Source organism: Notolabrus celidotus, chromosome 11 (assembly GCF_009762535.1).
Source record: "Notolabrus celidotus isolate fNotCel1 chromosome 11, fNotCel1.pri, whole genome shotgun sequence".
Taxonomy (NCBI): domain Eukaryota; kingdom Metazoa; phylum Chordata; class Actinopteri; order Labriformes; family Labridae; genus Notolabrus; species Notolabrus celidotus.
Window position 1 is genome coordinate 18,979,110 of NC_048282.1, and position 23,979 is coordinate 19,003,088.

Here is a 23,979-nt window from a genome sequence, read left to right on the forward strand (position 1 = left end):
CAAGTGCCTTCATTTCACAACCGGTTTTGTTTATTTAAAGATGTTTATACATGGCTTGTGCACATTTTTAGGTATTAATCAGCTTAAGTGTGCTAAAAATACGTCTCTACTCCCTTCACCCCCTTTACTTTGGTACTATAAATTGCTGAGTTTGTAAACAAACATTGGTGAAAAGCATGTTATAAAGTCAGCCAGCCTGTTTTTTTCTAAATCACAGTCTTACGGATCAGCTGCTATGACAGGAGGGCTGAGGTGAGGTGAAGCTTCTTATCCTCTTTAGGCATCCTGCCTTATAGACAAGGACCTTTCAGGACTTGAGCTCTATTTGACATGCTATCTTCAAAGGCTGTGTTCCTGTTAGTCTTACAGATATGCTTGAACTAGTCTAAGATGCTTATTTTGAGTAGAAGAAATCATGCAAACTCTTGAACAAGATGACACTAATATTACACTAATTTGACATAAATATTTCCACATTTTCCACACCTTTCATATCAGAGTAAGCAAATATTTCTATGCCATTTTAATGGGCCGTGAGTTAGGAACTTCAGGTGAAATTGTGTTTTAAAGATCTTATATGCTTTTATCAGCTGTAAATATAACAGTATAGCACGTCAGCCATTAGGGGCGATCTCTAATTACAATAGCATGTGTCCTATAAACTTAAAAACAAGCTCTGACTGGGGCAATCGTGCAGAGTTTAACTTTGGTTGTAATTTCTATTTCTGCGTGCCAATGTGTGCATTTTGTGTCTATATCTTCTTATTCAGGATGTGGGCGGGTTGTAGCAGACCCATCACCAAGGTGTGATCCCAGGCAGGAGGGGGTCCAATGGCCACTGCAAACTATGACCCCCACCTGGGCGCAGGCCCGTCTGAGGACTCAGAGATCCTCCTGGATGATTCTGACACAGGGAGCGTCCTCTCTGATGACTCAGTGCTTCCTGAGTATGAGACGGATGAAAGGCATACAGAGCCACCTAAAACACTCTATGAGGCCTGTTCAAGAAACGCCAGTGCATCCCTGCGCAGGATCCTGGAGAGAGGAGTCTCTAAGGAAGAGGCCATGGAGCTGGACATCAATGGCAGGGTGAGATGGATCTCGGTTTGTTATTATCGCACAGGAAACAACTTCAGAAGCTTGTATTTCTGCAACAAGAAAGTTTGAGTAGAGGTAAACTTGAGAGTTTGATGAAGATCTATGTATTTCTTCTTTTTTCTTCCTCAGAACGGACTGATGCTGGCTGTATCCAAGGGTTTTGTAGACATTGTCACACTGCTGAACACGTGTCCATTCATAGACATCAACCACCAAGACAATGACGGCAATACTGCCCTCATGATCGCTGCCCAGGCAGGTATGTCTAATGGCATACACAGCCCAAACACCAACATTTAGCCTCAAGTCAAATACAACAATAAAATGTATTTTTTTTGTCAATTGTCATCTGTCCAGGCTTCATCACCATTCTGAACTACATCCTTAACTTCTTCTCGGATGTGGACACCGAGATAAGGGACCCCCGCGGCTTCACAGCTCTCATCAAGGCTGGCCTGCAGGGCCGAGAGGAGTGTGTGTCTGCCCTGCTAATGCATGGTAAGTGTGTGGTACATAAAAACTCATATAGCAAATGTGTTTATTCAAATCACAACTTTTGTTGTGCATGTGTCAAAATGGACAAAAGAGTTTTCTGTCGCATTCACCCCAGATTTTTGCATTTGTGTAGACATTAATGCACTGTAAATATCGGATTGTTTAGTTCAGAGCTGCATTTATCAATTTAATTTATTTATTTTTTATTGATATCTTTATTTCGAACATGTAAAAGTAAAATAGAAAAATACCATGCAAGTAGAAAAGAAGAAATAGTTATACTAAAGAAACAAAATCAATCAGTTCCCCACTGAAATAATTTACTTTAGATGTGCGAAGAGGAGTAGGAAGAAGTTAAAAGTTATCTAATCCTACCCCTTCATTTACTATTATCTGGCATTGTACTAGTGCACTCCCACAAGTCAAGTCTTCATATTTACACCGACAATCAATAGTAAATCCCTCGTGGCTATCAACACTTGTCTTCCTCATTGTACCTCATGAAACTCATTTCTTTATACCTCTTCTTGAACTGGATTATGTTCTGACATTGCTGTAGCTCCATGTTGAGTCTGTTCCACAGTTTTACACCACAGATTGAAATACAAAAACTTCTCCTTGTGGTCAGAACACTGACCACCTTTAATCTTAACTTCCCTCTTAAGTTATAACCCCCCTCTCTTTCAAAGAATAATCTTTGAATATTTCCTGGAAGGAGATTTTTTTCTTGCCTTATACACAATATGTGCAGTTTTAAAATCTACAATGTCAAATAATTTCAATATTTTGGATTTGCATTAAGTATAAAAGGATGACAAATACTTTGTGCAATATGAAGTTATGAACATCTTCACAAAGCTATATACCAAATATGTTATATACACTTAAAGTACAGGGTAAACCAGGACATCTGAATTGGGAACTAATCCCAGCCTTCTCTGGGCTGCTGGGATTAGTCCTGTTTAAACTGTCCTGGGACACATTTAGGTTAGCACTAAAAAACTTTCAGCCTCGATCTTTTCAAAGTTGTACTGTCAGACACAACATGACACACTGTAGTTGTTGGCTATCTCATAGACTGCTTCTCATGCCTCATTGCCTCTTTTCATATTACAAGTCTGAAACAGCGCCGCAATGCAGCTCCGCAGTCATCATGCCTTTGTACTTTCATATTGATCTTATGACGGTGTAATGTTTGTGTCCCAGATGGCCATTTCACATTGCACTCAGAAGCACATGAGGTAAACACATAGTAGGAGCTTCACATACACACACTCAGACATGTACACACACACAGCACTGTTCCACTCTGCCTGCTCTGCCAGCTCACAGTGATCTTGTCTCACCTTTTTAACGCCTTTGCTACTACCTCTGATGCAGGCACAGCAGTGGGACTACTTGTTCCCATAGTCATGCATCTGAGATATTCTGATTGCAGGCCAGTTGTTACAGGGGCATAAATATGGTGCCTTTTACCAGCAAGGGCTAAAGTTTTCATAGCCCAATGAGGTGTAAAGCTTGGAATAGAATTACACCTTTAATATTTTGATACTTTTTAGTCTTCACTATCCATAAAGTTGATAGAGAAGACACTGCTGGATGTCTTCCTCCAACAATGGATACAACTGAATAATTACAACCAGATAGCAAAGGAGCAAACCTGAAGACTTACCAAATCTCACCTGATCTGGCATTATGTTTCACCTACTGTTTCTTGTTCCATCGTGCCGTAAAATTACCTGACTTGCTTTTAGTAGTGTTGTACATTTTTCTACTTTGTTGCTCCAAACAATACCACAGTGTGGTTGAAGCGGCTCAGATTGAAAATCGCTGCAGAGACTAAATGGGGTTGTGCTTGTGACGTGTCTTGCCATGAATCAAAATCAAAGTTCAAAGTAAGTTTCCTATTTATCAACAAAACACTCAAAATAAATCAATACCAAAAAAGATCGAAATAAACAATCACAATGACGATGACGGTGGCGGTCAACAAAAAATACTTAACCCCACTCACCCTCTTTGTATACCTCCCGCCCCCAACTGAACAGGTACTTAAAAGGTTAACCACACCCACAAACCCAAAACCAGAAATGAAGTACGCAAGAAATAATCATGATTAACGAATAAGACAGAAAATCAACATTATGACCCCTACAGTGGTAATCTTACTCAATTGAGGGAAAAATAGATTTCTCTCCACCTGCAGAATCTATATTGTTTTTTAAAGTTTCTTTCTTTTAGAATAGGATAGATTTCTGATGACCTTTTGTAAAATGGACTTAACATAACTAAGATATTATTGCAAATCAAATGGTATTACTATTGACTTTTTCTCTCCTCTCTTGTACAGGTGCAGATATGAATGCAATGGACCTGGTTCAAGGGAGAGGTCTTCGTGACTGGGCCATCAGGACAGGACGGTTCGAGACCCTCATGAGACTACGACGCCTGCAGGCTCACCCTGTTGCTGAGCAGTTCTGTGAGAGCTACATTCCTGAGTGGCCAGAGCTGAAACAACTGGTAGCAAAGGCCACAGCCACCAAATCAGCCAGTCAGAAGCTGCGTCAGCGCATAAAAGACAGCCTTACTTTTAGCTTTCCTCACGACGCCGAGGACAACGGGGTGCTAGACCACATGGTGCGAATGACCACTGGCATCCACAGCCCATTAGTAGCCACCGGTTGTCGCCCTTTCTGTCCCTCAAGTCCCCCAGAGATCGGCAAGCGCCGGTATGCCATACCTGAACTGCTTGAAAAGCACAGCATTAAGGAGCTAGAGGAGAGCACAGTGTCCCATAGTAAAGGCACGGTCATCTCTGCATCTCCCACCACTATCTCAGTCGCCTCTGTATCGTTGACATCCTGCTGCCAGGATACAGTGGGCAGGGAAAGCATGCCATCAGGGGGCATGAGGAGCTACATGCCTCGCAGCATGGTCCATAGAAACAGTATATTCCCCTCAGGATGTATTCCTAAGATTGAAGTGACAAAATCTGGAGAGCCCACTCCAAAGAAAGAGAAAAAGAAGAAGAGGCAAAGAGGCTACCTGGAGCCTCCTGTGTGGAAGTACAAAGAGGCAAAGGAGGAGAAGAAAAGGGAGAAGAAGCAGCAGCAAGAAAAGGAAAAAGAAGAGAAAAAATCCAAGGGGTCAAAGCAATCAAAATGAGGCATTATATGGGAATTGTACTGTGATAATGTTGTGCATGAGGTATAAGTGTGAGTATAGACACTGAGACGAGCCTAACAAAGTCAAAGAGATGGTCCCACAGATTTTAAAATAAGCACTTAAAAAATCTAAACTATTTGAACTTTGGCTTGAGTTGTACATGGGGAAAGTGTATGGACGTCAGTTTGCAAGATGTGACTTTTCAGCTATGGAAGTCTTTAAATGACATGAATCAAATGATATTTGGTTTGTGGATGCTTGTGGACATTAACTAACAGTAATTGTGGACTTTTGAAAAAAAGAAATCAACAATTATGACGATTACTCCTCTGTAAATGATTTCCAAGTAGGGTGCAATCTTGTTATTCAGCTGCAAGATAACCAAAGCAATATAGCAAATACTGTGTATTTTTGTTATTGACAGGCTTTGTGTCATGTTGAACGGGGGAAAAGAGACAGAGATCAGTCAACTTTAAACTTTGTTTCTCTACATGTAATGCTTAAAGAGACAGAGGCTATAAAACAGTTATTATGGAGCTCCTTAACTCTTAAAACACATCACTGAATCAGTTAAGTGTTTAAGAAATTGAGGCATTGATGGAGGAACAAGAAGATTCTGCGGACATTTGCATTCCTTGTCTTATCACCACTTGGTGAAGGTTTATCCCATATCAGCAACAATGCACATGTTTGGCTTTGCTTATTATCATGTCATTTGATACAAAAGTTGGTGATGAAGCATAGTGCTATTATCGGTCAAGAGTCAAGGTGTTTGTTTTTAAATTTCACGTGAAACAGGAAGTGAAACAAAGCTAAGAATAGGTCGGCTAAGTTGAAGCTACTATTAAGCTTACAACCCCTGACTGAGACCCAAATTAACAAATATTTGGTCAATGCGTAGCATTTTAAGAAAGAGATCATTCACCATATTGATTTTGTCAAACACGTGATACTTTCATTCTTCTATTAAGGATATCAGGTCTGTAAATCAAGCATCCGTTGGAAGCATGTGAATTTATTTACTTCCTCTTTTGCACAGGGTTGTATGTTGCTGTTCCACACTGTTTGGCTTTGGCATGTGAATCTCTGCTGTGAGAACTGAAATAAGAGAGACTGGGTCTTACCCTCAAATATTCTGTCTGTTGATAAAAGCTGCTCACGAGTCCTCAGTATACTGGTGCTAAATGTACAATGTTTGATGAGCCGTTACTTGATCACCAGAATTGCTGCTTCAAATTTTATTTTTTAAGGACACCAAAGCAGATCTTCTTTCTACAGAGTTACCTATGCACAGCAAAGAAAACATTTGTTGTCAATGTTACTCAGGGAGTCTTTTGTTATCAAAACACTGGGCATTATATATTAAACTTCAATCAGGGCAAGGATACAACTGCACTGCATATTTCCATTAGAAAAAATATATATATTTTATTGTCTTACCTGAAAATATTTATGTTTTTAGACACTGTGTGTTAAAACACTCAAGGACCATTACTGTGGTTGTTTGGAAAATGTTTGTTTATGCAAAATCTCTCTGTGGTTGAGTTTGTTTGTTTTCTCTGGGCTGCAGCTTAACCTTATTTTGTTGATATGAAAGTACCACAACACTGTTCATTTATTTTTTTGTCTTTTTGTGTGTGTGTCTGTTTTGGTGGGTGTTTAGAGTTTCCTCCTTAACGCTGCACATGTAACTCCTTAAGTATGCACTTAAAAGTACTGTGGAAATCTAACATTACCTTCACAGGTCTATATGATAAGGGCTGACAAGGGTAACTGTCTGCAAAGGCTCTAAGGTTGTTAATAAGAAAATGAGCAGCAAATTCAGGAATGATGCAAATTCAAAAACACTTGAAAGAGTCAAGTGCCAATATAAGATAGATACACACTGCAGAAAGATGAAGTAAACGCACAAACCAAAAATAGACTGAAAAAAATGCTGCATATCAATTTATCCTTACAGTAGTTCTCCAGGCCTGTAGAGGGCGCTGAGTTGAATTGCTTCATTTCCGACAAAGAAAAGTTAATCATAAGACAATTCATTTGTTGTGTTAAATTACTTTTAGATCAATAATTATTGACAGCACAAGAGCAGAGCGCTTCAGAAGGTCGGAAAACAAAACATGGTACTTTGTTCTCCCAAAGCCCGCTCCGATCCAGTTCAAAATGGCGCCCCCCACAGGCCTGGATGTCTTCTGTTGTGATGCCTGATTATGCATTTGTTTTTTTCAATTGCATTTGTTTTCTAGTTTTGTGTGCTTTGGATTTTTTATCATTTATGTAATTGCACTGTATTTGCTGGTATTGTATTTGATTTGGCAATCTGCTTTGAACTTTTGTACATGTTTTTGAATTGGCATTGTCCCTGAAGTTGAAGCCAATAAAATATCTTGGGCCATTGCAGTTTGTTCACCCTTGTGGTCAGCTTTAGGCATGCATGTGACTGACAAATAACCTTGATTACCATTTTACATAAACTCACTCTGAGCTTCTTAATGAAGCCTATAATGCGCTCTCTGGAGTGACATGGGATGACTTTGTAGTCCTACTGTTTAATCCTTTTAACCCAACGTGCTCTATAATTGCAAACATCTGGCTTTTATATGTTGTATAAGGCAAAATAACTCTCTGATATTATTCAGGATTTATGATATTATCTAAAAAAGGCTAACTTTCATTTCTCACTTGCTAACATTTAAAGCTCAACAAAAGAAATCTATCACATTTCCACTAACAGAGAAACTAATTTGATTACCTATAGGAACATATATTAGCTACAGCACACTTCCTCTTCCCAGGGAGGAACTTGAGGTCAGATCTGCAATAAACATAGCTTCGATAAAGAACACCTTGCAATCTAGTCATGTCTAAAGTGACTTAGCCTGCACACACGTCAGCTTGCAGCAGCACATTCACTACAGATCATAAAGATGTTGTGCTCTGGAAATGCAGTATGACATTCATAATGTAAATTGTGATTACAGTCAGCATTTTATTTTGATTTATGTGCTGTTTCTTTCCCCACAGTGAGGATACTTACACAGATCTTTGGGAAGAATATGCGTGAGAAAAAAAAAATATGTTGTGAAATATCCTATTTCCTCTATTCCAGGGGGTAACAAAAAAAACTACCAAAGAAAAACCCTGAGGGACTCTGTGGTTTTAGAACAACAGAGATTAGCACAGATGAAAAATAAGGGCTGATAAATAGAAAGAAAACAGTTTGCTCTTTTTTCTACATGACAGCTGATGTGAGGGCTTCCAGCTGTTTCTTCAGCCTTAAGCCAAAAAGAGAAAGATTACAGAGCCTGAGAAAAAGGAGGGGAATTTATATTACAGACATGAAGACATCTCAGGCTCTGCTGAATGAAACGTTTTCACACAGCTAAGCCTGTCTGGCATCTAAGAGATGACTGCGTTTGCCATTAAGATACACTTTGACTGCCGCAGCTGTTGAAACAGAAAGGCACTTAAGCCCCATTGTGTCAAACACAATTTGAAGGGATATGTAACCACTCAAAAATGGCTTTTCTATGTAAAGGGTAACATAGATGTTTAACCTTCACCCAGCAATATTAGCTTTAACATTTTGCAACGCACATTTCTGCACCAAATGAATAATATTGTTCCTTTTTTACATTTAATAAGAGTACAAGATATGTACATATGTAAATAACTAAACAACATCACAGCTGGTTTGGAAGATGGTCATTATCTCATTAACGTGTACGGTAAAAACTTGACATGCTCAGTGCTTACACACTGAAAATTGGCATTTGACGTTAAGAGATGGAATAAATAAGTGATACATCAAATAACAACGGGATGGTGTGCGTATTGGGGGGTCTTGAGGTGTGTAAAAATCAGGGTCTATAAACTATACACAGTATCTTTGGTGTGTGGCACAAAGAAGTCATCAGGCCATCACTGGAGGACTCTACTAGAGAGCAATGAAAACAAGTTAACTCCACTTTCATGGCACAACAGAGAGAGACAGACATGGATAGGAGAGGAAAGGACGCGTCAAAGGATGCAGGCACCATGGGTAATGTATTACAAACTGTAATGTGGATAGGACAGGCAAGGGTACTAGCAGCTGATAAGAAGTCAGAGTAAGAAGCAGCCAAAATAGTCCTGGTAGACCCACTTAAAGCACTGGTGGAGACCAAAAACAGAACTAAAACACAGGCAATATGTGACTTACATTTGAGAGGTGGTCATAAACGCTGTTTTTGTTGAAATACAGCGACGTCCATTACTGGCAGATGAATAAAGATGCAACTGAGATTGGAAAAGATTGGATTTTTCCCATCCATGTGTATGTGACTTCCGGTACTTCCGGAGCCAGCCTCAAGCGGATCCTTGATGAACTGCAGTTTTTAGCACTTCCGCATCGGACTCATTTTCAGACCGGAGGTTGCTGCTTGGGTGCAACCTGCACAGAGCTGCAGAACTTTATGGGCGTTTTTGCACTTTAATATCATTGGAGCAATGTGTTTTGTGAATTACACCTTGAGATTGGACCGTTAGCCGGGTAAATGTTGCGCAACTCTTGGTGCTACTAGCGGCCGCAATCCATTCTTAATGAATTTTCTCCTGAGTTTTGTAAACATTTGTGTTCATGTTACATGTTTATTTCAAATAATTACCTGTTTTGTCAAGAGTTGCATACTACACCTTTACAGTAAGCCAGCCCTATTCAGTTAGCGGCCCGAAAGCAACCCTCGAGTGGCCCAAGCAACTGCAGAGTGATTGTGACTTGGGTCCAGCAAGAAAAACATCTTTACTAACACTGAGAAGTGCTGCTCTTTTATTGTGTTTTTGCCCCTTTGGATATGGCAATACTTTAATAAACATCCAGTGTGTTTGTTATCTTATCTATTTGTTTATCATTTAAATGGTTAAATTTGCTCACTGTCTGCTAAAAATGTCCGGCCCAGCTCATGTCCTTAGTCTGAAAATCCGGCCCGGCCAAATATTTAATTGAATAGCCCTGCAGTAAGCCATCTGTTTTGTCTACAGTTTGTTTGCAATTTGTTTTTGCTGCCCCAAGTGGCACAAAAAACAGTCATTGCAGCTTTAACTTTTAGATGTCCACATGTTTTGACATAGGCCAACTGTATACTACTATTAACAATATTTACAAGGATCTCCAACTTTTTTATTTTTTAGGGAAAAGCAAATCAACTCTTTTTATTAGTCCAAGCAAATCCATATGTTTACAGATTTTTGTTTATCGTTGTTTGTAACATGCAAGCCCAGATGTATTTTTGCCCTTTAATCTTCATAAAAAGTTCATGGTTTAATGGGCCCAACTGATAATAATGTGAGGTGATAAGTAGGTTAGGTCTTGTTTTTCCCCAGAAAAATGTTATTGTGCCATAGTGGGGTCTTTGAAGCACATTCCTGTCAGTGCAGTGTAGACAGCAGTCCACAGGGGAAAGAGGAAAATGAGAGGTTTGGCGAGCAACAGGAAAACCGCTATGAGAACACATTCCGGGCTGAGCAGGCTGACTCTGTACGGGACAATAAGGGGTGGGACAAAACTGTATACTATTTTAAAAAAAGTGTAATCTTGCCTTGAAATCAGGACTATGGACAACAAGAAAAACGTGTCCTTACTTAATGAGAGAGGACTAGCAGTAAGCCTTTACTTGTGAAGCGGAGGGAGTCTGGTCTGGTTCCAAACCCACGACGATGGTTCGTGTTGTCGGTTTATCAGCGCAGATTTGGACCAAGATGAGATAGGCTACAGCCCGCTGTTTGTCGTCCTCCTGCCAGAAGAGCTGTCTGATGTTTCTTTTGACATATTTCTCAACTTCTCTCTTCATTCTGAGACCAGTTTTATCAAACGAGACAGCAGTTTTATGTTTTTAAAGCAGAGGAAAACTGCGGAGGAACTTCTTTTTCTTTTTCCTAGAAACGGGGGTCGATCGTGACCGAAGCAGGAAAGGATGTGAGCTCTCTGTGGATGAAACATCTGCAGCTGAGTCGTTCAGACGAAAAGAAAGGTGATTTGCTCCAATTCAGAAATGAAACCAGACGTGTTTTAACCTTTCTCCTACTTATAAAACACTTCGGCTTCGGTGGGACGATTCAAGCTCACTTTCATGTGGGAGACGTGCGGCGTTTGCGTCTGTCAAGTTAAAAGGCGAGCAGAAAACAGGTAAATGTATACAACATTTCTTTCTCAGTCTTCAAAGTTTGCATGCTTGCAAGGTGTTTATAATAACGTTGAGTTGTTCGCACTGAACACTAAGTGGACCTTGTCAGCTCTCTTCATCATTCCACGTGTTTCCAGCTGTGGACCAACAGGTGTCAAGATGTGGCCTCACTGAGCCAAATGAGCTGACACTGAATGCATCACTCAACCTATTTACTATCTTGAACATATCTTTAGTTTTTGAGTTGTTCATGTTGTCATCAGTATTGTCTACAATACAATATAAGAGTAGCTGAAAATGCTTTTTAAATAATTGTAACCTACTTTAGTAATGTGCAAAGTTAACCTGCTTATTTCAAACAAATCAGAGAGGAGGAGTCCTCTACATTTTTTTTATTCTTTATTCTTTATTCAGATCCCCATTAGCTGCCACAAACGCAGCAGCTACTCTTCCTGGGGTCCACATAAAATAAACATAACATACAAAGTATACATGAAATACAAAACGAAATATTCTACAAACATTACAGAGAAAAAATGTGAATGCTATATAGAAATAAAATACAAAAAACAGAAAAATGCTACAGACATGAAATACAAAAACAGAAACATACTACAACATGAAATACAACAACTGAATACACTACAAATGTAAGATTCAACAACTGAAAATGCTAAAAACACAGTGTAGAAAAACTCAAAACTTAAAAGGCTACAGACATAAGATAGAAAAACTGAAAATGCTACAGACATCAGATAGAAAAACAAGCTTTACTGATAAAGTTGCCAAGCCCATATAAGTGCATATTTTCTGATAGTAGATGGCCGATTTTATATCTCAAAAGACATATAAAGACATTCTTAGCCCATAGACTCAGATACAAAAAAGGATTGTTTATGTTGAACCAAAAGTAGTGTTATGATAAACAGTTATCCACTGACACCTTTTTAACATTTCAAACATAAAATGTCACCCTTGATATACATTTGGATCACAATTCTTCAGCTTCACCTCATACAGTTGTATTATTTTATTAAACTGTTAAAGTGTTGAACTTGGCATCAGCCTCAAATATAAAGTAACGCCAGAGCTTTAGACAGTCAATATACCACCTCTACAGATTAAATCAGCAACATTTACTTAAAGCTGCTATAGGGAACTCTCTTTTTCTTCAAATGTTTGCAGTCACTGTGCAAAAAGTTGAACTGCTTGTGTCGTACATACCTTGATTTGGCTAGAGTGTGTACTTTTTGAGGACGTGAGTTAAGTAATACATCTTTATATATTTAAACACTGCTGTTTACAAGATGCACATTGGAGAGGTGTTGTGTTTATTTTTGTTATTTTTATCACAAAATTTAAACAAAGTTCTTTTAGTACTGTACAACCTGTCTGGCAATGCATTTCATAAATAGGATACACATACCTGTCTGGTAAGAAGACGATGTGGGATCAATTTCAGTGGAGGTTTGATCTGTTTTTGCCTGTGTTCTTTCCTTGTGAATTTGAGCTTTTTTGTTATTAAGTCAGTTCTGTTTTTTTATCCCTGTGGTTAATTTAACCAAATATGCATATTTACTCCATTAAAAAAACACTTGATCAGTATCACACAGGTGACAGACATTAGGAATAAATAGGCTATAGAGCTAAGCTTTGATTGCCTGGTTTGCTCATGTAGGTCATATAAAGGAATAACACGTTTCATAACTATTTTAAAACTCCAGTAGCTTTGAAGTGTAGCCAGTTATAGTCATATTACATGGATACCGTTTTATAATGTTCTAAAGGATCTAAATACCTCATGTTGGACTGTACATTGTTGCAGGAGCATGTTAGGGGGGAAAGTTGTCCCTCTTTAAGTGTGCAGCGTCAATGGAGATGTGAGCCTGTTAATCAATGCAAAGCTTGTCTGTATTTTTCCTCTCTACATATCTTTGTTTCTCTCTTTCATCCATCCTACTAACATATAGTGGAGAGTCTTACTCCTGTTTGTGTTTAGGTCATGATTGAAGTCACATGGACTCTCATATTATTCTCCATCACATCAGTTTGTGATACCAGTCCTTAAACACAAACTTGCTTGTATCTGTGACTTTCATTTTTTATTCTTCTCTCTCTGTGTATTTCTAAGGTATATTCTTCCCTTTCTTTACCCTGACATGCATTGATTGTAGGAATGCATGTGAGAGCATGCAGACAGCAACTGAGCCATAAAGCCTGCCAAGCCTTGCTTTGTCTGGAAAATGAAGATACAATCAGTGTGTCGCAGTAACTAGCAGACAGCTCTAATCACTGGATCCTGGATTTATTTTACCGGTCAAAACACACAAATAGAACAAAAGTGTTTTAAGTGTGTGGGTTAGTCAGTGAAAAAACTGAATTTGATTCTGTTTTGCCTTTTAAACCACATAATGGAGTGTTTTACAGTAACTCTGCTGTAAGTTACTTTCCAGAAACAGAGTTTAAGGGTATTTTGATGTGAAGAGGCCCAGTGGAGGGGCTGTTTGAGGCTGTTGTGCTATGCCATGTCCCCTACCATCCACCACTCTAACCACACAGAGTCATCCAGATGGAATGAGAGATTTTGCCTTCCTGAGTAAAAGCTCTGTAGATGAGAGGAAGAGATGACAATGGATCCTTTCCCCCTTGGGTCAGGCGGTTGTAACATTGGACAGAACGGAGACAAACAGGAGAGAGCTCAGAGAGGAAGTGTGCTGGAGTCGAGAGTCAGACTGCCTACGATGGAGGACGTGATTACCGCTCCTTCCTATGTTGTGACCCTGTGGATGATAAAACTGATGGCTAGAGAAATAAGATACGTACTCACTCCTCCACTTAGAATAAGTTGATTCTGTGGGTGGATATTTGTTTAGATTATCCCCTCTGTGGGCCCACAGCTTAACCAATACTGACATGTAGGCTGCATGATACAGGAAGTGCTCTTTTCTCTTTGGTAAAATATGGCTTGTGGTTTCAGTGGCTTTGTGCAGTGACTTCTCATCTGTTGAACTTAAACCTTGCAGCTTAGGCCAGATGGGAGGACAGCCTGAAGATACTTTTTCAGAAATGTTATATCTCTCTTGTGAAATGCAAATAACCCCTAATCCAGCAGAGATTTTCCATTTGATTTGTCAGTTTGATAAGCATGGGAAACTCCCTTCAGAACACATCCTGCGTCAAATCAGTCGCACTCATCTCTGGTTTCTCATCAGTGACATTTGACCGACTGAATGAAATGAAGAAGGCAGTTTGAAGTCTTCCTGTAGCTGGTGTTTAAATATACAATAGATGAATCAAAACTAAAGGAGGATATCCGTAGTTTTACGCTGACATATGCATGTTCCACCATCTTTTGTGTGCAGCACGAGGGTTATTTACTGTGAGAGACATGCAGTATGACAGCTTCTTTATGAGGATATAGTGATATGCCCTCTTTGTAAGTATATTTTCATTTTCACTGAAATATTGATGGGACTGTGTCCATCTAATAGTCCACGTTAAATCTGATTCATCATTCTACATTTTGTTTAAGTTTGTAAGTTGTGGGGAAAGTGTGTCTAGCTGGTGTAATAATTTATTTTTGCTTGAGCGTACTAAGAATGTAAAGCCTTGACTTTATAGTGATTAAGTTTGATTAAAAACACTGTACTTGCTTTTTATGTTTAGATTTGTGTCTATCAGTCTTTGTTTATATAGCCCCAGATCACAACAAATTTGATCTCAAAACGCTTTACAAACATAGCAGGTCAGACCATACTCTCTGTTAAATTATTAATAAAGACATAACATCAAATAACATGAGACAGACTGACCTCACGGCGGACTTCTTGAAGTGACAATAATAACAGTATTGTAAAATAGGGATGTGCACACTTAGTTAACTAAACGATTAGACATCATCACCCTCACTAGCTGGTACCAGAATTAACAGTTGGTGAAATTCATTCTTAATATTTTTAACATTATAGTCCCAAAATGACAGTCAACTGTTGTGTATTAGCCAATGTATCAACCTGGAGTGACTGTGTGGGACCTTGTGGATGTTAACAAATACATTTCATTCAACAACAATACATCCTGACTGATCCTGTTGGCATGTCCCCTGAAGATTTCCATTGTCAATGGGGTTACAGCGTTGTGCTTTATGCATGAATGCGCTTCTCTTAATGTGGTGACACACTCAACTTTGCCATGTCCAGTAAACTGGAACAATTCCAGCAGCTCAATCGTTATTAATCCGAGTTCTAACTAACCGTACATCTTGGACCCAGTGGTCCACTCCCTTTAGTTGCTAACAGTATCATATTCAACAGTCTTAGTATAGGCTAACTATAGCATCTCACTTACTTTCCCTGGGTGCATACTGGAGATACGTTTGTGAAAGTTTGAGATCGTCCCCGTCTTCTCCTCGATGGCTCTTTACACAGCGTACATGTTCCCATGCTCTTGCTTGCAATTGTAAAATCTTTGAAAGCGAGAACAAAAAAATCGTTTCACCTCTTTAGACTGAAATAAGCTGCACTTGAAAGCACATGCAGGCTGAAACACATGCTAGCCCTTACTCTAATCTTAATAAAAATGATAAGGGTCTTATATAAACCTTTTTTAACAAGAGTCCGAGACAAACAGGAGAGTCCTCCTCTTAATCTCCCAAATCTGACTGAGGATTTAATAGCCACTGCCATAGTGTTAAATAGTTAACTACCTGGATGTAAACAAGCAGAAGACAGATGGCACCTTGCATCATGCTGTGTTATTTGGCAGTATGTTGATCTAGAAATTTGAGATAAAGTTGTAAGCTGTGTCTAGTTAAACTGGCATATAACCATCCAACCAACCAGAGCAGTGTTTAACCAGTACAGGCATGCAGACATCAACCTGAAATGAGAACATAAGGTTGGTGGAGCAAGCTCTGCTAGCGATAGCAAACCAGTTTGACATTGTTAACCCCCAGACTCTGAGACCCCGTGTTTAGCCGTGTTGAATATATTGTGCTCAATTTTTTTGGTCTGAGTGTTTTCTTACCTTTACACTAGTTGGTTAGTTGAAATACAAAATTCCATGTAAATGACAAAAAATAATCACTTCAGAAAATGTGTATGATAAGCAGATATAATGTGCTTTTTGGTTGTTCTATGTAGTGTGGGTAGGGCAGATACATTTACTTTTTATGCATATTGAATGAATGAATGAAACAATAACTTCCATTTGACATACCGTACTAAAGTTTTCCAGAAGTGATGAGTGATTTTTCTTTCCTTTCCTCTGGCATTCTTATCTGCACTGCCATCAGTCTATTTCATGTATTGCTTATCTTTTGAGCCTCTTGTCTCAGATTTTCTCACAACATGAAAGTCTGCCTTTAGGGTAGAAGAAGTGTGTCACAGGTAATCAGTGCAACCTGTGGTTTTCCTAAATATGTGTTTTTTTATGCTTCAAGTGCTTACACTTTTAACTTGAGGCTTTATTTCTGTGAAGATATTTCATGAAGATATTCTCTGTAGTTCTTGGTGTTGGTTGTAGGTATATCGTTTTCCGACTTTAGTCAGACACCTGCAGTTCTCTGAGTGTCTAGGATTACATTTGTTCAGAGCCAGCTTTGAGGTTACAGGACACACCTGAGATGTTGCAAATTGCACGGATCACCTAGGATAAAACAAGGTTTAAGAAATCTTGTTACTTTATATGTCTCCTTGATAGTGATAGCATTTGCTCAATGTTCTTTACAATTAGGGTAAACACACAGGAATACAATAGTTAACAGTTGTATCTATAGCCTTGAATAAGATACAGCAATCAAATCTATGAAGCAGCATACATGCAATGCAACATACATCAGAGCCCATCACATAGCAATCAAACACCAAAGAGCACAAGAAAAAAATATAGAATCTATCACAATGGTGATCACATTGACACACACAGAATAACTATGCTATACTAGTTTAGTTTTCAAGGGGAAGAATTTTTTGGGGCGCTGTTTTGGCCTAGCAGTAAAATCATGCACCCCATGTACAAACTCTACATGTAAAAACAAACAGTCCTCATTAAAGCATGTTTCCAGTCCCTCTTCAATATCTTGTGAAGAGAAAAATGGCCCAAAAATTATCTTTCTTTTTAAAAAAGGAAGAAACAGTTTTGAAGAAGTCCAAGGTGATAACAAAGAAAGATACAACTAGACTACAAGAAACTTCAATTGAAATACTTATTTATGCACAGAATCTTTAAAAAAAAGTCAGTGTCTGCTTCTTTTAAGCTAAGGTCCTGAGTTCAGATGAATCCCAGTGTATACATTATGTCATGAGTATACAAATATTGCACACATCAAGTTTTTGTTGGAAAATGTTGATCTACATTTGATCACTATTTGTTATTTTCTTAACCCTCCTGTTATGTTCGTTTCTAAGGAACCACAATCATGTTCCTGGGTCAATTTGACCCACGGCATATTTAATGATCCAAAAGTGTCAGACTCCCCAAAAAATCCCAATAAACATTTTTTTTAAATCTCATTATTAAATTAAAATAAAACTTAAACCAAAATGTAGTGCAATGGTGTTCTTTAATTCTCAAAGATCATGTTTCAATGAGGATAACTCACTCGTTTTCACTACTTTTAACATTTTTTTTTATTTATGAACTTTGAAATGGGTCAATCTGACCTGGAACATAACAGGAGGGTTAATGAATGTAAAATTTTTTAAGTTTACCTGTGAGACAAGTTACATACTAGAACTGCTTGGGCCTGTACCACAGCTCTCCTGCTTGCGTGACCCTCAGCAGGGCAGCCCTAAACAATGAGCAGAGCTGAGTCTCGCCGGCCAGCCGGGTGGGGCCACTCAATGCCAGGAAGCGTAGCCATCAATATTTACTCTGCGAGCGAGGCAGTCAAGGAGTCGACAGGCCTGGAGCCTGGTTAGCACAGCGCTATACACAGTCTTAGCACACATACACAAACACTTTGAAGTGCCTTTACAGACTCCTTCCCCTTAGCCCCCTTTTTTTCCCCACCCAATGTAATTACAGCACAGGCAGACAGGCTGGATCCTAGGACTGTTGTTTTTGACCTCATAGCTTCCTCTGCCAAAGTGAGGGCATTAACTAGTTTTCCTCATTGACAAAAGTATTACGTTACAGTCTGTAACATTATAAAAGTTCAGCTTCATAGAAGGGGCAGTATTGAGGAATTTATTTTGTTTTTACAGAATACCACAAATGAAATCCTGTTTTTTCTTATAGCAGTTTGTAACAAAGAAACTACTTGTGTTGCATTAACAACATTTGATTACAAAAACTGTTACTGATGATTTATCTATTTTACAGAGATGGGAAACTCTGCTCTGCTTACAGTGGTGCTTGTTGGGGCGCTTCTGTGGATCTCTGCTGTCCACACAGGTGAGTCAGTGGTCAGATGTAGAAAATAATCAGTGCAGTAAACAGCTTTAACTTAATTTCAGTCAGTTAAAGCCCCATCATTAATGTAAGCATATAATCTTGAATCTGAATCACATGACTTCGATACGAAGGGCTCACTTGTGCCAAAGAACTGACTGCCAGGTTGCAGTTCAATATTGTGTTGAATATCACCTTGGGTAATAGTGGACCAAACCCCAGCTTAAAGGCCAAGGAACTCACATAAAACAAGTAATAGAAGGCAAAATGCAAATTTTCTACTCAGTGTCAGGGATTTTCTGCCTTTTAGCGGTCAAGATATGTAGCTTTGGCGATTTTGAAATAATAGATAGACCAAAAGGTAGACAGGAAACAAACTTAACCCTCCTGTTATGTTTGTTTCTCTGGAACAGCAATAATGTTCCTGGGTCAATTTGACCCAGGGCATACTCAATTATCCAAAAGTGTCAGAACCCCAAAAAATTCCCAATACACATTTTTTTTTAATTTAATTTGTAAATCCATTATTAACCATTTAAATCAATCAATTTAGTCCATTAGTGTTCTTTAATTCTCACAGATCATGTTTCAATGAGGATGACTCTCGTTTTCATAAAAATTAATGTTAGAAGTTTTTTTTAATGGACATTGGAAAGCCCTAGATATAAATACAATCGTTTTTCTTGACATATATTTTTCTTTTTTTCTTTTACATTTTTAATTATAGGTTTTTTTTATGATGTGATGTTGATAAATTAACACTACTCCTCTTCTCTCACATGCTGCCCAGCTTTTTATGATCCATTTAGCTGGTTTGGAAGCCATATATTGCCTAAAATAGACTTTAAAAAGGGTCAATTTGACCCGCAACATAACAGGAGGGTTAATTGATCCCAAAACAAGGACTTTTTGTTACAACAGTTAGGTACAATGGCAGGTTATCACAGAAAAAAAAATATATATACATAGATAATACACAGTAAATATACCCTAACAAAAATACACTACGTAACAGGAACTGATTCAGTATGCTCTCACCTTGCAGAGCGCCACCTTGTTTATTTTCTATTGTTTTATTTTCCTGTTGCTCTCATTGAGGCATACTCTGTACTACCGGTATATGATTTCAATAAAAAACACCTGTCCAACTGGGACTGCACAGTCTCTCTCATCTATTTGATGTTGTATGTTCTTGCTGGGAAATGACGTTAACATATCTCTCTTTGTCACCACTGGGGTGACAGGTTTCCTTAAATTATCACTAAACTGCTCATGTTTAGATAGAAACTTAAAGTGTTACATTCATTTTTTGGGGAGGGTTGCTAAAATTATCATTGACTTCTTACTGATTTTAAATGTTCACATAAAGTTATAGGGTAAGTTTCTTACCTTGCCTTTTTTTTTTTTCAACATCATCTGTGTGTTTTTCCTCATACTTCAGACTCCATAGACGATGAGAAGCTACTGTGCACATGCGAGAATGAAAAAGGAACGTGCGTGAATGGAACTTGCCGAGATGACATCTGCTTCTACTCCTGGGTGCAAGGCTATGAGGAGAGGGGCTGTTTCCCCAATGCTAACTACAGGGAGCAGTGTTTTACCAGCTTTGACCGCTTCTTTATTCACTGCTGCAGAGTGAATCTGTGCAACGTTGACACCACACCACCTCCAAACATCAGTCAGTACCCATTAAAAATGGAAACACTACGCATGTGGTATTGAGCCTTGTCATCCAGCCTTATTGAGCCCTCTAAGAGTCAGCCTATAGTTCAGTGCATGCAGTGCATTACTTTGCTGTTATTGGATTCTAAGCTCTTCTCCAGATAGTAACTGGTTCCCCCTTGTGGTTACTTGCATAATAATATTGGTTCCACAAGCTCAAAAAATGTGTGCCTGCATGTGTCTGACTGCTAATGTGTATCCAGATGGAGAGTCAACAACACCACCTCCAGATGTCAGTCGTCCGGAGCTGTGGATCACAGTGTCTCTACTGCTGCTAATCATGACTGCCAGTGTATGTGGCCTGGTGCTGTTCCTGCACTGCAGACGGAAAAATCCCAAAGACCATGAAGCCCCCATGGTCAAGGTTCCTAATGGGGATGACCCAACATACGATGTAAGAAAATTTTATATAAGACACATGTCACCACCATCATATCAAACATAGTCACTTACTGCGCTTTCATGTGTTGTTATTCCTGTGTCTCTGTTTTGTTCTCTAGGATATCTTTGAGGAGTTTTGTACATCAGGGAGTGGCACAGGGCTGCCATATCTGGTCCAAAGAACTATGGCCAGACAAATCTCACTTGTCGCATGTGTTGGTTAGTCTCCCTTCTTCACACCACTGCTGTTCTATGCCCTGTTTGTTTATTTGCAGTTGTGTAACTGTGTCACTCTGTATTCAGGTAAAGGCAGGTATGGAGAGGTGTGGAGGGGAACCTGGATGGGGGAAAGTGTGGCTGTCAAGATCTTCTCCTCACGGGACGAGCAGTCCTGGTTCAGAGAGACCGAGATATACAACACTGTACAGCTTAGACATGACAACATACTGGGTAAAGATGAAATTATTTTTTGTGATGCATTTCCCTTGTTCATAAAATTGCAGTGTTTTTCTAATACCGCCGGCCACACATACACATAGTGATGTAATGTTCTGTGTTTAGGTTTCATAGCTTCTGACATGACATCCAAGAATTCCAGCACCCAGCTTTGGCTCGTCACCCACTTCCATGAGCTGGGTTCCCTGTATGACTTTCTGCAGTACAGCAGCCTGGAGCCTGAGAGCTGCCTGAAGATGTGCCTGTCGGTGGCCTGTGGCCTAGTCCACCTCCACACTGAGATTGTCAGCTCCCAGGAAAAGCCAGCTATAGCCCACAGAGACCTGAAGAGCCGAAACATTCTGGTAAAGCGCAACGGACAGTGCTGCATCGCTGACCTAGGTGAGCGTCAGAGTAGTCCAGATAACTCCTTTGTGTATGTGTTCAATTAAAAGAAAATCTGAGTCCTGCTCTTTGGTAGGTTATCACATTTTTTAAATTCCTCCGTTGATTAAATGTTGTATTTGCGCCCTTTGCTCACTCTCTCCTCAGGTTTGGCTGTGATACACTCTCAGTCCCATGACTACCTTGATGTCGGCAACAACCCTCGGGTGGGGACTAAGCGCTACATGGCCCCTGAGGTGTTGGATGAGACCATTCGTATGGACGTCTTTGAGTCTTACAAGCAAACTGACATCTGGGCTCTGGGCCTAGTCTTCTGGGAAATAACCCGTCGGACCAATGTCAATGGTAAGGAGACAGTTAGACTGTTTGGATGTAGTAAACAGTACAGTAATTTATTTAAAATATATTAAACTTCAGGAAGAAAAAAGTACACAGTTTATGTAAACATCAGTGCATCTAATCAGTTGATGCATTATCTATCTACTCTAGCCACACCATGTTATAGTTTTGTTTTCTTTGTCATGTCTGCCTGGCTCTGGGAGAGTGTACATAAGAGGCAGTTAGTCCTGTGTCTCTCAGCACTCCAGTGTTTTTCTAGTCTGTGTCTGTCTCTACTATCCTCTCCCATGATTAGCGCTGCAGTAATTATAAACAGTCTTATCTGGTGTCAGCACTCACTTGTACATAGTCCAGATGCCAGAGCACACAATTTGGAAATGCAAGCACACATCAATGCACGAACAACCACGCACAAACACACATACACAAACACTTGGTCAACATGAACACAGGTTTATTGTTGTGCTCATGCCAGTGTTCCCACACAACCAGTTACACACACTCAGCAGGCTTTGCAGAACTCCATCCCAGTGTAGACCCCAGGGAATTGATATCTTTTGCTACTTTCTTTTTTCGTGCAACATACTTCACAAAGCTGCCACTACAGACTTTTGTCTGAAAGTTTGTAGTTTGTCTGAAATTAGGTCAACCAGAGATTTAAGGTTATCAAATCATGAAGTTGTTAAGTTTTCTGAAAAAATTTTAACATTACATTCTGCTTTTTTCTCATCTGAGCACAGAACTAAATGCCATAGCCAAAATACTTCAAGTGATTGTTTGTTGTTCTTCTGCTCAACTTGAGGTAGAACACAAACGGAATATTTTGTTTTTCCTTTTAAGGGATTGTGGAAGAATACCGTCCTCCCTTCTTCGACCTGGTGCCCTTGGATCCCAGCTTTGAAGAGATGAAGAAGGTGGTGTGTGTGGATCAGCAGAGGCCCTGTCTGCACAACCGGCTCCATTCCCACCCTGTAGGCAATCAGAAAAAAGAAATGCATTTACACTCTACTGTGATGATTAGCTTTTCATTTTACAATTATCTCTGTGTGTCCAGATCCTGTCAGCTATTGTGAAGATCATGAAGGAGTGTTGGTACCAGAGCCCACCAGCTCGCCTCACCGCCCTGCGCGTGAGGAAGACTCTCTCCAAACTGGAACCTGAAAGTGACTTCAGCATCGAGAAACTCAAGCGAGACATTTAGAGAAGAGTGCCAGGATGAAACAGGGACACAAAATCCAAAAAAGAAAAAAAAGGGTCCAGAAGGATAAATCACCACATTCCAACAGCACGGGGTGCATATGATTAGCATATATTGAGCTAATGACTCACACAGTTACTGCTCTGGATTAAAACCATATGACTCCAAGCAGTAGCGTCTAGACTGGATCACACCTGAGGCCATTTTTTTGAACGTAGCCCCATTTTCATCTTCCTTGCAACTGGTGCCTTTAATCAAGAGGCCCTTATACGGAAAACATTAAGACCCCGGATCTGTGTCAGTCTGTTTCTCTTGTAGTTACTGTGCAGAATTTGAAGGTTTTAGAAATTTCTTCCGCAGAATAATTGCATGAACAAATTCCAGGTTATTCTGCACACACAGGGCTTCATTCATTATTGTCTGAGTCTCCTTTGTTTGTAACAGAGAGGGGGACCTGGCAGAGCACAATAGTTGAGTGTCTTATTATGTAAGTCTGCCTTTTCCCTGAAATACAGCAGAATTGCACATATGGGTTTTTACCACAATGACCAAAGGCACAAAATCATAGAGAACACAAAAGAAATCCCTTATGAATACAGGAAATATGTATATAGTTACATGCTCACACCAAAGCACATTATCTGTTGTGTAAGCATATTTAACTCAAATACAATGATTATCTGTTACCTGCGCGTGGACACATTGAGCTACTTAGTTGTACATATTGTAACAGTATTGAAGTTGCTGTCTGTTATCACCCATGGGTTTACTGTATATCTATTTTAAAAAGGGTATTATTTTCTTTATCCAAGTGGACACATTTTATACACTTTTTTAAGACACAGCTTTTTCAAATTATTTTTTTACATATCTGTAGGCCTAAAATGTACCGTCACCATTATAAAGGTCAGTAAGGAAATTCACAAGCAGACATGTAAGATTGTATATGTTGAATAAACAACAATGTTTTTCATGTATTTGTAGCTCTCATGATTGCAGTTTTCTTGTTGGCCAGTAGAGGGCATCAGACAACAAACAAACAGTGATCCATGATGCTTTCAGTAATGCAGCTTACCCTGAGAGATTTACGGTGTAATCTGTTTTGCAATCATGTTTTGATTTGTGTTGCAGCACCTTAAAACTATTAAATAAATAGGTATTATCCATTATTATATAATCATGACGAAA

The 23,979-nt window shown here is 39.3% G+C and overlaps 2 protein-coding genes across 2 annotated transcripts; both read left to right on the plus strand.

Moving 5' to 3' along the window:
• Window positions 1-799: 799 nt before the first annotated feature.
• On the plus strand, window positions 800-5,123 carry ankrd33aa (ankyrin repeat domain 33Aa). Its single transcript, XM_034696237.1, has 4 exons — window positions 800-1,089; window positions 1,228-1,357; window positions 1,456-1,596; window positions 3,944-5,123. Exons 1-4 carry the CDS (start codon window positions 832-834, stop codon window positions 4,756-4,758), a joined length of 1,344 nt encoding a protein of 447 aa, XP_034552128.1. The 5' UTR covers window positions 800-831; the 3' UTR covers window positions 4,759-5,123.
• A 5,089-nt stretch (window positions 5,124-10,212) lies between these two features.
• On the plus strand, window positions 10,213-23,768 carry acvrl1 (activin A receptor like type 1). Its single transcript, XM_034696236.1, has 10 exons — window positions 10,213-10,921; window positions 18,243-18,314; window positions 19,753-19,989; window positions 20,237-20,427; window positions 20,534-20,633; window positions 20,718-20,864; window positions 20,976-21,251; window positions 21,402-21,599; window positions 22,434-22,564; window positions 22,648-23,768. Exons 2-10 carry the CDS (start codon window positions 18,245-18,247, stop codon window positions 22,792-22,794), a joined length of 1,497 nt encoding a protein of 498 aa, XP_034552127.1. The 5' UTR covers window positions 10,213-10,921; window positions 18,243-18,244; the 3' UTR covers window positions 22,795-23,768.
• Window positions 23,769-23,979: the final 211 nt, after the last annotated feature.

What these genes read in the sequence shown, in the direction of transcription:
- ankrd33aa (XM_034696237.1), top strand. Translation starts at nt 832, where the DNA reads ATGGCCACTGCAAACTATGACCCCCACCTGGGCGCAGGCCCGTCTGAG. An exon ending in AGCTGGACATCAATGGCAGG is followed by an intron (nt 1,090 to 1,227) that starts GTGAGATGGATC and finishes TTTCTTCCTCAG; the next exon opens with AACGGACTGATGCTGGCTGT. An exon ending in CATGATCGCTGCCCAGGCAG is followed by an intron (nt 1,358 to 1,455) that starts GTATGTCTAATG and finishes TCATCTGTCCAG; the next exon opens with GCTTCATCACCATTCTGAAC.
- acvrl1 (XM_034696236.1), top strand. Translation starts at nt 18,245, where the DNA reads ATGGGAAACTCTGCTCTGCTTACAGTGGTGCTTGTTGGGGCGCTTCTG. An exon ending in CACACCACCTCCAAACATCA is followed by an intron (nt 19,990 to 20,236) that starts GTCAGTACCCAT and finishes ATGTGTATCCAG; the next exon opens with ATGGAGAGTCAACAACACCA. An exon ending in CTCACTTGTCGCATGTGTTG is followed by an intron (nt 20,634 to 20,717) that starts GTTAGTCTCCCT and finishes CTCTGTATTCAG; the next exon opens with GTAAAGGCAGGTATGGAGAG.